At 39.1% G+C, this 15,998-nt stretch overlaps 1 protein-coding gene across 2 annotated transcripts in view; it reads left to right on the forward strand.

Annotated features, from left to right (window-relative positions):
* Positions 1 to 6,540: 6,540 nt before the first annotated feature.
* ptar1 (protein prenyltransferase alpha subunit repeat containing 1) overlaps positions 6,541 to 15,998 on the forward strand; it is a 46,225-nt gene continuing 36,767 nt past the window's right edge. For both annotated transcript variants that reach the window (XM_020104009.2, XM_020104010.2), the window contains exons 1-3: positions 6,541 to 6,724; positions 7,949 to 8,118; positions 9,948 to 10,014. In XM_020104009.2, coding sequence (XP_019959568.1) covers positions 6,639 to 6,724; positions 7,949 to 8,118; positions 9,948 to 10,014 — 323 coding nt within the window. In that variant the 5' untranslated portion in view covers positions 6,541 to 6,638. The remainder of the gene's footprint in view (positions 6,725 to 7,948; positions 8,119 to 9,947; positions 10,015 to 15,998) is intronic.

The following is a 15,998-nucleotide window of genomic DNA, read 5'->3' on the forward strand; positions in this document are numbered from 1 at the left end:
TTACAGGCACAAAAACACACGCTCTACCTCTATACTGAGACAGTTATGGTATCCGATTTTGAAGTTTGTGTATAAAGACGACAAGCACAGCATCATACAAGCAACATGAAAAACTTGCACTGCACATTTGGCTAAACACTTTTTGACTGCCATAATTCAAAGTGTGGAACATAATAACTTATCGAAATGTTTAGTAGATTGGAAAAACAAAAACAAATTATCTCAAATCCTCGACGCTTACCAAAGCAGATTTAGTTGCAATACTTGTGTTATCAACCATGCTTCTCTCTGTTGGCTGCGAAATATTATCCAACGGATCACAAGTCTTCTTTCAGTCCTGGTAACTTTCTGCACCAAGCCTCCAGATAGGCTAATTTCGATAGTTGGTTGAGAGAATACTTGAATTATGTGTTGAATGAAAGAGCCCCGAGCAGCTGTTTGCAACAAGTGGCAACTGAGGTGAGAATGACCTCTGGAGGCAGAGATCAGCCCTCCTGCTCCATCTGGGAACAACACGTCAATAATGGAAAATACAATATGAAGAGAGACACCGACACACCGCTGCTAGTCTGCGCATCCACTGCATCCATGAAGCAGAGACCTCACTAGTATAGCCATGTAAACAGTTCACATTAAATTCCCAAATAACATTTAATAAATAAAATAAACTTTTGTAAAGGTAGTTCACATGGTAATTACAGGATAGAAGTTTAGTGATGGTATATTTTTTTCCAAGTCATGAAACATCACATTGCAACACAAAGCCAATTGAGATGACAATCAATGACAATTGAGAGATTTGGTCTGCCATTGTGTTTTATATAAGTATAATAAGATTTTACACAATATCCCTAACATTATTCTTTTATATACTTTTAAAGTATTTTACAAAATCTGATGTTCATGGTCATCTGTGTGTTCCTGTGTTCTACCTGTCTGCAAACCAAGGAACTGTTCTTCAATGCATATGAAAGTCACATAAAGATCTATTCAGCTTTAGAGCAGTCCTGCTAATACATTTGTACATTTATCCAAACCCAGACCTATTAACAGTAGACTATAACCGTTTAAAACAGTATGAGAAATTAAATCAGTCTGACTGGGACCTTCTCAAGAAGTGAAACTCTGTATCATTTGATTGGGTAACATATAAGTATGAAAGTATGGTCTTATGTTATCTGTGTCAATGGTCACTAAAATATACCTAGACACAACTATTTGCTCCAACCATACATTGAGACATAGTCTGCGAGGACCCTGGCTTCACAATTTGGATGGAAATCCCCCTGCCTATGACCACAATCCCTGACTCAACTACCTCTAATAGTGTGGTTGGCTGGCTGGCTGCTCACCAGAAAACTGCTGCCACAATTCTGAGAAGCTCCATTCGGTTGATATGTGATGGCTGAAGAAATTATTAAATGTTATATTACATCTAGAGAAAATGATATGCGATGTCGAACAGAGAGAGCTCTTGTAGACATAATATAATTCAGGACATAGTCCAAACAGGTTGAATCCATACAGTGTCATACTGTATGTCTGTGATCAATATATTTTCTATGTGAGATTAATTGTAGGTGATAGTTTCCTGTCAAGTTACTTTTAAAATCCTAATCAGGTTTTCTGGGACAAAGCATTTGAAGTAATTACCTAAATGACTCGTCTGCCAGTTTGCTGTATGCTGAGGGGTTCCTGAATGTCTCAGGTTCATTCAGTGATTGAATATTGTCATTGTATAGTCAGCTAAGTGTCCTTAGTTTATAGTATTGCAGACTAATAATTACTCCTGATTTTATAATTAGATGCATAAAGTCATACTTTTTTTATATATATACAAAGTAAAGTTCTATTAAAACAAATCTTCTTTAATATTGAACTGGTACAGTGCAGTACTTTTTAAACACTTCACACATGTTTCTATTTAAATGATACACAGTTGATTTTAATCAGGAAATGTGTTCTAAGCAGCAAGAGCAGATATGCACAGTGTTGGGCTGACACTGTTTGCTGTAGAACAGTGCTCTCCAGTGTCTGTTTGGATTCTACTACTAGAGCATCCTAAGTGTTTGGGACTGCCCACAGGGTTTCATACAGACGCACACACACACGCGCACCCGCACACACAAACACAGACACACGCACACACACACAGTGGTGGGAATGAGGACCACCCTTTCTGCTATACTTAGAAACAAATGATTGCAACATTTCAGCACTAGGTGGCATCCTGATTCCAGTTTTCACCTCAGTTTCTTTACAAAAACAAAGGACATTTTTATTTAAGTATTATATAACACCACTGGAGTGAGGACCTTTTTTAATGGGGTTAATTTAAGTATAGATTATTTTGACTACTTTCTGTCTTGAGCCTGCAGTGATTCTTTGCTAGTTTATTAAAAGTTTTAGGAGAGCCAAATAATATATTAAATCAGTCTGAAGTGTCTGAGAGAGTTTCAGTTTAACATTTTCATCAGTTATACTGCTGTACATAAGTAAGCGATGTACTTTTATGATACTGTTGAGGGATTTTTGACCATCCGCACACATTACTGTATATGCCACTATATATTATTGTATATTACACTATATCTATTGAGGAGAATAGTGCTTGTCTAATTCCACAGATACTCGCTTCTCTCTTTGCAGTACCTAAGGTCAGGTTATAGACAAAAGGCCAACCAACAGTACATTGCAGTGTCTACGCTCAGGGACTTTCATATCTAATTCAGATGCTCCAGACAGAGAGAAACCAACTTCAACTCTTTGGGTATTTCACTGGTGGGAAGACGTAAGGACACAATGTTATTTAGGAGTGAATACTTAACAGGCTTAATAAAACTGAATTCGATTCAATTCAATTTAATTTGTGTAGTACCACATCATAATATATATATATATATATATATATATATATATATATATATATATATATATATATATATTTTAAGCAGTTTACATAGAAGGTAGAGACCTTAAATTCTTAGTTAATATAGAAAAACCCAACAGTTCCCACAATGAGCAGCACTTTGGCCACTGTGGAGAGAAAAAACTCCCTCATTAACAGGGAAAAACCTCTAGAACCAGACTCAGTGTGGGCGGTCATCTGCCTCGACCAGTTGGGGTGAGCAAAGAAAAATGGGGAGGAGAGGAGACATGGGTGGAAAAGAGGGGAGAGAAGAGAGAGTGATAGTGCAGAGGGTGAGGATGGGGAGAGAGAGAGGTGAGAGAGACCAGGAACACTTGTTCACCCTCAGGTATCAGATCTGACCAGTTAAAATAAAAAACAATAACATTGTAAAGAAGTTATTGATTATTAATGACAGCAGTAACAATGTATATAATAATAAATTACTAATAAGTATTGTTGTTAATAATTACAATAATAGTAGTTGTTCTCCTGCAGTTCTGGAGTCAGAGATACCTGCAATGAGAGAAAAAGAGAGAGGGACTGTGAGAGAAAAAAGAAATATAGTTATTGACATGTATTAAAGGTCCAGTGTGTAAGATTTAGATGAAAGGGATCTATTGGCAGAAATTTAATGCAGAATAATCCTCATGATGTTGTCACTAGTTTGTTTCATCTAAATTGTATGAATTGAAGTTTTCTTTACAGGAAAGGCCCTTTATATTTAAATACTTTATATTTACATCGAGGGGACCCTCTCTACGGAGGCCGCCATGTTTTTAATATTAACTCAAAGGTGGTGTTGATATTAAGCTTTCAAATTGATGCATTTAAGTTACCCTAATTTCTTTATTTTATTTAAATCCTAATTTTTTGGGATATCAGTTATGTTCATATTAGTTCTTCTCGTATTTTAAAAAGTTGCACAATGGACATCTTCACTGCCCCAGCATGGGGTAATGGCGGCAGCAAAACTTGCAGAGCAAGAAAATAATTTTAAGTGAAAATACTATTTGATCCAAGGGAAGTATTGTTTGCTTTTAGGCAAACTGAAAGAAACAAGTTTAAAATGGAAGCCATGATTTTCAATTAGACCAATCAAAAGATTCACTTCAAATAAATGACACAGTAGTTTTTTCATGCCATATAGAGAGTAGGGGTTTGTTATCTCCTTATCAGAGTGGTTTTAGGAAAGGGAGGGCAACAATGGATCCAATAATCTGTTTAGAGGCAGAAAGTAGGAAAGCTCAAGTTAATAAAGAATTTTTAATGGCACTGTTCTTTGATGTAGAGAAGACTTATGACATGGTTTGGAGAGAAGGCTTAATGACTAAACTTGACACAGTGGGAATAACAGGGATAACTTTTAATTGGATAAAAAACTTTTGTTGGATAGATAATATCCAGGTTAAGATGGGAACAACAACCAGGTATAAGGTAGACAATAGGATGCTTACTCCACCTTAGCCAGTCATCATCACTTATGCGATTGTCTCGCCCCTCCCTCCTCTCCTCACCAAAGAAAAAATACGGCTTTGCGGCTCCTGTGGCTGAGAGCCAAGTCGGATGACAACAGACAGCTTTAGTTTATAACGCGCCCCATTTAATTGTCAGTAACAGCAACGCCGTTGTAACGATGGAAATAGTAATTAGAGAACGCTTAAAACTCTTGACAAAAAACCTATACATTACCATTATTGTTAAATTATTAATAAGTACAAGATCTTGGACTTTGTTAGCTATCAGTTGTTTTTGGATGTCTGTCTCATCTTTAAGGTTTTGAAAGGATTAGCCCCTCCACCATTGCAGGACTTCATAAAAACAAAATCCTCCAGAGTAAACACCAGAGCACTGACTACAGGAGACTGTGATGTACAACTGCGCAGGACTAAATTTGGCCAAATGGTGGTTTCCATCAGAGGAACACAGTCTTTGAACACACTGCCAGCTCATGTTAGAAATTGTGACAATAACACCACCTTTAAAAAGACCCTTAAACAGTGGTTGAAAACAACCCAGACCTGCTCTCATGGGTAACCTCTTCGTCTTTTCTATTTTGTGTATGGACTTTTAACTTTGACGCGAATCGGGACTTATTTATTCATTTGTTATGGTGTATTGTCTGTATCTTTTTTAATAAATTTTTTTATGATACCTGCATTAGCATGTGGATGAAATTTAGCAACTGTGCTAACTCGAGTATATTTATATTGATGCTTTTTGCTGATATGTTGACAAATGTGCATTGTCCTAAGTAAGATGGAGAATGTGAAATGAGATGGCTCAGAGGGTCTGAATGAAGAGCCAGTTGAAGAGCTATTTAGAATATATTTAGATCAGGAAGTATGGTTTACAGGGCAGCAGCAAAAACTTTGATAAATATAATAGAAAGAATACAAAATCAGGCACTGCAACTATGGTGTGGGGCTATTAAGACCTCCCCCAATATAGCTGTCCAAATGGATATGGGAGAAATGCCACTGAACCTTAGGTACAAATTAAGAGCTTATTTTTAGAAGAAGAACATCCAACTGTGAGGGCCCTTAGACCATGCTGAGAAAGTGAAAACGATAAGACAGAATGTTATGTATGGACAGTAAATAAAATGGCAAAATGATACATGATAAAATATACAGTGCAGTATACAGCTCCTTATCCTGTGAAACAAGGGGGGTATTTCCCCCTGTATCATTAGAATGTTATATCCAAGAAAAGATGAAGAGAGACAAAGGATGTGTTATAGGAGCCAAAAATGGAAAACTGGATTTACTTTTGTTATCCCAGACATAAACATAAATATAAAACAAAGAACACCAGATCACCTGGCAGTATATACAGTAGAGATGTTGGCAATAACAATGGCAATACAGTGGCAGAGCAAAACAAGTTAAAAAAGGTTATAGTATGTTCAGATTCACTATAATTATTAGTATCACTACAATCAATGTCATCCCAATGCAGAGCAGATATTCTTTATGAAATATATGAAACACAATATAGATTTCATCATTCACAAACTGAAGTCAGATTTATGTGGATCCCAGCTCATAGGGGCATTGGGGGAAATGAAATGGCAGACTCAATCGCTAAGCAAGCATTAAAACAGGAAATAAATATGGAGGTAACATTCAGTAAGGCCGAAGCCAAAACAATAATTGGGAGTAGCATCATGAAAGACTGGCAGAAACAATGGGATGAGGGAGAAAAAGGACGTCATCTGTATCAAATAAAGCAAAACGTGGGAGGAATGAAAACAACAGGGAAAAACACTAGAGAACAAACAGTTACTGTATATCAAGTCTAAGAATAGGACTAAACAAAACAATGCATTTAATTGGGAAGCACCCATCAGGACAGTGTGAACATGGTTTAGGGTAAGAAACTGTGGACCATGACATCTGTCACTGCCAGATATATAACACAGAGAGAGAAAAACTAAAGAGGGAGCTGAGGAAATGTGGGGTGGAAGAGTTAAACCCACAGAAATTATGGTTGTTTTTTTTGTTTTTTTTTATTAGTGTATTTTCGCAGACCAAACACTCTGATCCACACTCCAGCATTGTAGGTGGCGGTAATGCACCTTTAACGTTAGGTGCCACCCGCCAATAAACAACAAAAAGAAGAAGAAGAAGAGGAAGAAGAAGAAGAAGAAGAAGAAGAAGAAGAAGAAGAAGAAGACGAAGAAGAAGAACAACAACAACAACTTGGTCCGTTTGACGTCACAGATAAAATGGCGGAGTCGGAGGAAGAGGTGCACGTCTTGGTGCAGAGAGTTGTCAAAGACATCACCACTGCCTTCAAGAGAAATCCCAACATGTAAGTATAGTTGACTGTGAAGGAAGCAGACGGTCTGGCTGTCACCTCCCGTGGACCGTAAGGCAAACAACAGCACGATCCAGCTATTCAGCTTTGGGCATGGACTATTACCTGGAATCCGACCGGCCAAGGGAAAGTTCACAGTTTAGTCAGCTATTTGAGCTGTTTGTTTATTCTAATTAATGGCTTGGAGAGTTTCGTCGAAACACCCCATATTAAACTGCATGATATGTAACAGCATCCGTAGCGTTCTTTTTGTAGTGAGCTTTGTAACCTCTTTCCAAGGTAAGGTGGCTGTCAAAACTGTGTCGCTTCCCGTAAGGGCCTATCACTGCAATTAACGGAGAGATTCAGTAATATAGTAATTATTTAGCTTTGTATGTCTTTATTTGAAAACTTAGTATCTGCTGTTGTAAGGCGTCCTCTTTCTTACAAGTACACCGACGTCAGGATTAGTAAAGGACTTATCAGCGTTTCGTCTGATTAAATACAAACATAAGATGAAGCAGACATATCATTTGTGAGGGATGAACTACTGAGCTCATGGCTAGAAACATTCTAACAAGAGTGGCAATGCCTTGAAATGCAACTTATATGGACCCATGTCTTCAAACCGACCAATTCAACAAAGGCAGGTGGACATATAACACCATCCGATGAAACTAAGTTTCCAGTTTATATAGAGGTTTACATCTTGACAAGCACTGTGTTTTTCAGTTGAGAAAGAAAGCCCTCAGTGCTATGATCAAAGCTGTTAATGCTCCACCTTTGCTGTAGACATATGCAAATTGCATGTTTCAGTGTGCTTATTTTTTTACATCATGTAATTATGTAATTATTCACCATACATCTGTCACAACCTCTTGATATGGCTTCAAATTAATATCATTCGTTCTAACACATTCATTTTGGACCAAGAATTGATCAGACCCACCTTTCACAGTATAACATCATGACATGAAACTTTTAATTGCACATTGTGAAAGGACCTTCAGAATGATATTTCATAGTCTATCACAAAATAATTGAACACAGAAAAGCATTCAATAAGACCAAGCTGGACTGAGTGGTTGTGTCTCAGCTTCTGATCAAATAAATTGTCAAACTGTTACTGAGAATGGGACCTTATACCAATAAGGAACCACATGATGAATAGTCAGAGCGATTTATCCACAACAGGCAAAAACTGTCCTCACTCCTTTTTCTCTGTGTCCTCTCCCTCAGTGATGAGATTGGTGTGATCCCATGTCCAGAGGCCCGCTACAACCGCAGTCCCATTGTGTTGGTGGAGAACAAGCTGGGTGTTGAGAGCTGGTGTATTAAGTTTCTACTGCCCTATGTCCACAACAAGCTGCTGCTCTACCGTCAGCGCAAACACTGGCTGGACAGGGGAGGTAATTCAAAATCTACCTCAGCCAATTTGATTTGTGTTGTTTTATTCAGAGATGGTGTATTTGTAGTGAAATGTATGTCTTTGTCTAATACTGTACAAAGTGTACTGAGACTGGTTTTTATTTTCTTCTTTAATGTAAGCTACAGGGCTCCAGACTAACCTTTTTTACATTGACTGCACTGGTGCACCTAACTTTTTCATTTAGGTGCACTCAAAAATTTTCACTGTGCCTTTTGACACTGCAGTAATACCCTTATTATACGATTTATTGACAGTTCTCATACATATTGGTAATTTCGTGAAGGCTGGGTATTGCCACTGATTTCTCAAGTCCTTTTGATTCTGATTTACAAGGTTTAGATTTGATTTCTGATTCAATTCAAGCATGATTCAGTTAAGGATTTCATTGTATGTTATACCAATTTTGACACCATATGAAAGAAATTCTCAGAGAACTAAAGCTGTAAACTGTGCAAGAAAACCTCTAACTTGGTGCATTATTAAAAATATATTAAGGTAAGCTTGTCATAATAACATTTGAATGAAAATTCAAAATATCCAAAATAAATAAAAAATAAACCACACAAAACCAAACAATAAATAAAATAGACTCCCTGGCTCTATTAACAGAAATTGCTCTTGAATAAATATTAATAACATTTGGCACAGGAAGTATGTTAACAGCTCAGTAAACAGAGGTTAGATGAGGATTTAGAATTGTATGGAATACAATACTAAGTTAGTATTCCAGCATTTCCTCTTGGATCTCGTGTGTGTGCTCGCATGCGTGTTAAACTACGTGTATCATTAACTCTGGAGCGAATCAAACAAACACAAATAGTAAACTTCAGTACTCTTCAGATCCTAATAACTTTTGATAAGTGTTGGTGTTTTTTGTTCTTGTGTGAAGTGAGTGCAGGTCAGCAGGAGTGTGGAATGAGGACACCCAGACAGGACACTCTGACACGGTACAAACCACCGGTGCTTCTGCTGTGACCCTGAAGCAGTGGTGCTAATCGTTTAGCAGTCCATCACAGAAACCCTGTATTCACGCTGTTTGACATTTACCACCTTGTTCACCTCCTCTCTCTCCTCTCTGCTTCACTGTGTGTGTGTGTGTGTGTGTGTGTGTGTGTGTGTGTGTGTGTGTGTGTGTGTGTGTGTGTGTGTGTGTGTGTGTGTGTGTGTGTGTGTGTGTGTGTGTGTGTGAGAGAGAGTGTGTGAGAGTGTGTAAGAGAGTGTGTGAGTGTGAGTGTGTGAGTGAGTGAGTGAGTGAGTGTGAGTGAGTGAGTGAGTGTGTGGCAGAGGAGATGAGGAAGCGACACGACTTGCTAAAATACAGAGACAGACCAGCAAAATGTTAGGAGTAGCCAAGGAAAAACATTTTGTCGCGCTTTTCCGATTTTTTGTATAAAATGGTCGCATTCTGGAGCCCTGAGGCTACATTGAAGCAGGGATAGGATGTGGCAGCTACAAACCTGCTTGCATGTTCCTCCATCTCATCTTTAATTTTTTGTAGAAAGTTGATGGTGTGTTTTATAAGTCGAATAAGGTTGTTACATACAATAGCTTTTACAATGAATTTTTAAAAAAGTTTTTTAATCACAGTTCCCAACTGTACACGGTTTCTTTCAAGCGTAATTTGTATTTTAATTACAGTCTGAGGCTCTCAGGAAGTCTTTTACCTGCCAAGATAAAACCTAGTTTTGTTTTGTATTCATTTAGTTTTTTTTTTAAAATAAAATGCGTAAACTGTTTCTTATTGAGAGATCCCCCACCTCAATGTTGAAGATGAGAGAATCTAACTGTTCATGTTTGTGTGCCCCTTAGCTTTAGTGGATATCACCTGCACATTGTTGCTGCTTAACCCGGATTTCACCACTGCATGGAATGTCAGGTACAGATACACTAGCCAGCTACAACACAACTACAAAAATATCCGTTCTTTATTAACTACCCTCGAAAGTGAACAATGGAACAAAAACAGACAAAATACTCATACTGTTCTCAGCCCAACATACCACAGTGGCCATGCTGTGGTGAAGGGCTACAGTCTGAATGGCCTGTGAAAATCCACACAGTATGCTATCTGCACACGTATGCTATCTGCACACAGCGTGGGATACACAGCGTGGTTTGGTGTGTCTATCTGCTGAAAACTGTATGCTTTTAATGGCAATATCGCAGGTGTCTTTCTACCAGTAGAGGATGATAAATGGTCTGTATTTATGTAGCACTTTTTTAGTCTAGATGAGCACTTAACAGTACAGTTTGCCAGAACAGTTTATTGCCATTCACCCATTCACACACAGTGCATTTTGCTCCATTTTACCATCAGCCCTTGAGGGAATAATCAGCTGGAAATCCTCATTATTGTTTGTGGCAGAAGCAATGTAGGGAAGATCATGGGTGTGGAGCATTTCAAGGCAAAGATAAAAAACCTTGAGTGCCTCCAGTCCAGAGATGCTGATCAATTTGTTTGTCATTGCCCATAGACGCGGTGGTGCTACTGAGCTGGGACAGTTAAATAGACAGGAAAATTTGAGAATAGTGTGATTAAACACATTTGTTAGGGATTTTAGTGGATACAGTGGAGTTTTTACATAAAGATGGACGTAGCGTCTGTGACATTATCCATCACCGTCTTGCCAGTGCTTGACCCATCCTAACTCCCAGTTAAAAATGGGCAAAGAGATGGATCGTGACTAGAGTTGAGGTGGACCGAATTAAGACTGACAAACTCACCTAGCCTGACCCTGGCTGCTTGGCTCAGGCTAAGGAGTCATGCTAAGAAGCTAAGCTAAATACTTCTGTGTGTTGCTAATCAGCTAGCGCTGTGATCTTGTTGCTTGGTGATAGTAGCAGTGGTCCCAGCGAATGTAACTTTAATATATTTATAACAAAACCTGTTATGTTAAGATTATACTAGGGTTGTTCGGTATACCGGTACTAAATTGGTACCGGGTACTGATGCATTTAAAATGGTACTATACAGCGCTTGGATCAGACCGGTACTTTTTTCTTTTCTTTTTTCAACGTCGCCATGACGTCACCGCGTTGTAATTTGAGCGGGCGGGCGGGCGGGGCGAGCGAGCAAGCAGCGCGTTGCTGTTAACGAAGCAGGAGTCTGGCAACAGAGAGAGAGATAAAGGAGAGAAAGAGAGAGAGATAGGAGCAGAGAGAGAATGGCAGCTGTCGCAACCATCACCACGCCGCAACTTGTAGATAAACCAGGTGCGCGAAGTGCTACATGGAATTTCGACTTGAAAACAAATGAGCACGGTGAAGCCATTAACACCGATGTGTGGCCAAGGGTGGAAACACTTCCAACTTGACAAACCACTTGAAGGAAAAGCACCCAGACCTGTACAAGGAGTTCAGAGAACGACAGGTAATAACTTATATACCCATGAAAAAAAGCCACGTTCAGTGCTAAAAGCAAGTGACGCCAGCCCCCCTTCACTCTCCACAAAAGTAGAGCTGGAAAAAATTTAAGCCTGTCTTTGTGGTATTTTATTTTAATTACTGATGCATAATGTTATAGTCCTAAGATTTTCTATTAAAATAAAGTCAATAATGACATTTTTTGTGTTCTCTTTTTATTTGGAAAAGTACAGAAAAGTACCGAAATACATGTTGGTACCGGTGACAACACTAGATTATACTGCTGTTGTACATGTAGATGTCACCGGGGTCTTGCAAACACAGCCAGATCCAAACGATTCGCTTTCCAGCATCTTTATTTGCAGAATGGCAAACATAAACTCAACACTCAACTTAAAGTGTCCAACACATAACCTTTTCAGGTTTCTCTACTTGGCTCAGCTCTGTCTGTGTGCTCTCCAGTCCTCTGTGTGTGTCTCTTCTCCTGCTTTTCTCCTCTGGCACCGCTGCTGCCTTTTGAAACAGAGGATCAATCAGCTATCAGCCCTCAGCTGCATTCATTTATCCTCTGTTGCAGGTGCTCTCTGAGCCACCTCCATGCCCACAACTACACATGATTAAAATGTGATGAGTTGTTTTTAATATTTAATCGTGTTTATTGGCTTGGAGCTGAAGTTCTTATTTGCAGCTTCGGTTTCAGCAGTTGTCAGGGAAACTCTAAGGGAAAATGTCTTGCACTGCTGAGAAAACAATTGTCTGTTGTTTGTTTTTACAATTGTAAAAAGGTGTTAAGGGCTGGAACGAACAATAATATTTTATTCATTTATTTTGCGATACCTTTTTGAAATTAGGTAAATAATCGCACACACTCCGCACAAGCTTTCACCCAAGGTGCACGAGATGAGATCGAGTTCTCGCAAGTTCTTTCTCACACGTAGTAACTCATCTTTTACTCTTTAGTCTGTTTATTGTATGCAAGAGTGACTTTTGTGTGTGCACATGCATCTCTGTTACCGCCATTGATGGAAGTTTTGGGAAACGGCGGTATACAATGCTTATACAAGCCACTCAACACCACCAGCTACTACTGCCATGGCCCTGCCTGACATCCACTCTTGTTATTACAATTAGTCATAATTCTATGACATTAATATTAACTTGTTTATTATTGTAGCATTGTTATATATTACCACCACTGCTAACCACTGCTACTGTAATCATTGTCTTTCATTGTAATTGTCCAATATGTTTCTGATGCGTTGTTCTGTACACGTTACTAGTGATAGACGGATATGTTTTTTTCAGGGCCGATACCGATTATTAGTAGTCAAGGAGGCCGATAACCGATATTTGGAGCCGATATTCATTTGCAGCAAAAGTGAAAATATTGGCGTCAAAATTTTGAATAATACAAACTGCAACACTTAAATTTGTTTAAATGCCTTTAAGCATTAAACAGATTTTCAGATAACAGAACATGTTAAAGGTTTTTTGTCATAGAATTTTAAAACAAAGATGTCTATTGTCTAACAAAAAATGCAGGGAGTTCGAAGGCTCAGCAGCATGTCTAATAAAGTGAAATGAAAACTTAAACAAATAAATAGCTCCCTGAAGTTTTCAACTGTAAATAAAGTTTACAGTTCAAAGAAAAACAAAAAGTGCAGGGAGCTCCAAGGCTCAGCAGCAACTCTCTCTCTCTCTCACTCACTCGCTCACTCACTCACACTAGGGCTGTCAACGAATATTCTAAATTCGAATATATATTCGAATATTAAAATGAAACGGAGATTCGATTGAGAAAATTAATATTCGACTGTGGAAAAGCGGCTGCTTTGCGGGTGGGCGCACTGCATGACGAGACAGGCCATAGGAGCTCACTGCTGAAAGTGAGACGCGACCACGGTTGCCAGGTGGGTGGATACAAATTAGGGCTGGTTTCGGATCGGTTCGGAGGGGTTTTGTAGCCGAAACACAGGCACTTCAGATCCTTCTCCCTGCAACCCGCTGTTCAGCAGGCAGCAGTCTCACTCACTCACTCACTCACTCACTCACATACACACACACTACAGCTCTGGCTGACGTGCCCCCTAAACTCGCAACATACACTCCCGCTACCTTCAGCTTACGTCAGCCACAGAGACCCGTTATTACCGGACTGGATGTCTAACCCACACACATACAGATGTGTACAAAATAATAGCAGTGTGTTTAAAAAAGTGAGTAAAGCTCAAAATCCTTATAATAGCTTTTATTTCCATACATGCAAATACATTGGGAACACTGCACATTCTATTCCAAATCAAAACATGAAGAAAAATGTTTAAAATGTGTTATTACTTTACAGAAATGAAAGAAAAAGGAATATTAGCTTGTTCAAAAAAATAGCAGTGTCTGTATTTTTCTTTACAAACTCAAACATTTACTGTATAAACTGAAAAATGCTTGAAGATTTAGCTTCCCTGTGAATAACTGAACTAATATTTATTTGTATAACCACTGTTTCTGAGAACTGTGTTGCATGGAGTCGACCAACTTCTGGCACCTGTGAACAGGTATTGTAGCCCAGGACGATTGACTACATTCCACAATTCCTCTGCATTTCTTGGTTTAGCCTCATAAACAACATTTTTGATGTCAGCCCACAAGTTTTCTATTGGATTAAGGTCTGTGGATTGGGCTGGCCACTCCATAACGTTAATCTTGTTGGTCTGGAACCAAGATGCTGCTCACTTACTGGAGTGTTTGGGGTCTAACCCTTGTTGAAACACCCATTTCAAGGGCATCTCCTCTGCGGCTTAAGGCAACATGACCTCTCAAATATTTTGATCTATTCAAACTGATCCATGATCCTTGGTATGTGATAAATAGGCCGACACCATAGTATGAGAAACATCTCCATATCATGATGCTTGCGCCACCATGATTCACTGTCTTCACAGTGTACTGTGGCTTGAATTCAGTGTTTGGGGGTCATCTGACAATCTGTCTGTGGCCCCTAGACCCAAAAAGAACAATTTTGATTTCATCAGTCCACAAAATGTTGCGCCATTTCCCTTTAGGCCAGTCACTGTGTTCTTTGAAAAATTGTAACCTCTTCAGCACATGTAGTTTTTTCAACAATGTGACTTTGCGGGGGCGTCTTGCTGATAGCTTGACTTCACATAGGCATCTTATTGTTACAGTACTCACAGGTAACTTTAGACCTTCTCTGATCATCCTGGAGCCGATCATTGGCTGAGTCTTCGCCATTTTGGCTATTCTTCGATCCATTCGAATGGTAGTTTTCCATTTTCTGCCACGTCTTTCTGGTTTTGTTTACCAATTTAAAGCATTTGAGATCATTTCAGCTGAGCAGCCTATCATTTTCTGCACTTTTTCATACTTTTTAATCAAAGTACACTGTTCTTCTGAACAATGTCTGGAACGACCCATTTTAATCAAATTTTCAGAAAGAAATGCTCCATACCTAGCATGTACAACATTTGCTACCTGTTTGACGCCTGTTTTTTCACAGGATGAATTACCTCACTAGTTGAACTCCACACTGCTATTATTTTGAACAAGCAGCTTTTAATTAATGATTCATTTACACAGAATCAGCAGCATGCATGTCATGACTGTTGGGTCTGTTGGTTTTTTTATAACCCTACTACACCTACTAGTAAATTATTTGCCAAGTAGAAATATAATTTCTACCAAAAACAGTGATTGATCTGGTTAGTGATGTTGGACTGCTATTATTTTGAACACAACTGTACGTCTACTATCACGGACTGTTTCCATATGGATATGTTCAGCAGCCCGTCTGGAGGGACTGCGAGCGAGCAGAGCTGCGGCTCATGTTTATATAACGTTATTGGGCTCACAGTAACATTACTAGTAGTTGTGAGTTGTAGAGGGCTGGATGTTTATAACAATTTGGGAGATATATATCTGCTCTCCGTAGCTTCTGCTCTCGTCAAAACTGTTTCTCCTCTCTGCCGTGTGTGTGAGCAGTGTGCATGCACAGCTCTCACTGCTGATTGGCTGTATCCTGGCTCTGTGTGTAATCAATCAGATGGTGCTGTGGGTGGGACAATGCTGGAGACAGAGTAGAGACTACAGACAGAGAGGCGGGGCTGCATCAGAGCCAAAGTAACCCGGTTTGAAATTGATCTCTTATCAGCCGTCAGATTAAAAAAAAAAAGGCTGATGCTGATATGCGTCAAAATGCTGAAGATCTGCGCCGATAATCGGTCGATCCCTACACATGACATCCATTGCACGTCTGTCCGTCCTGGGTGAAGGATCCATCCTCTGTGGCTCTCCCTGAGGTTTCTTGCACCTTCTTTTCCCTGTTAAAAGGTTTTTTTGTGGGCAAGTTTTTCCTCATTCGAACCGAGGGTCTAAGGACAGAGGCTGTCACTCCCTGTACAGATTGTAAAGCCCTCTGAGAAAAAATGTGTTTTGTGAATTTGGGCTATACAAATAAAATTTGATTTGACCAGCTCTTACAGA

The sequence above is a fragment of the Paralichthys olivaceus genome, chromosome 4, assembly GCF_024713975.1.
Source record: "Paralichthys olivaceus isolate ysfri-2021 chromosome 4, ASM2471397v2, whole genome shotgun sequence".
In the NCBI taxonomy this organism is placed as follows: Eukaryota; Metazoa; Chordata; class Actinopteri; order Pleuronectiformes; family Paralichthyidae; genus Paralichthys; species Paralichthys olivaceus.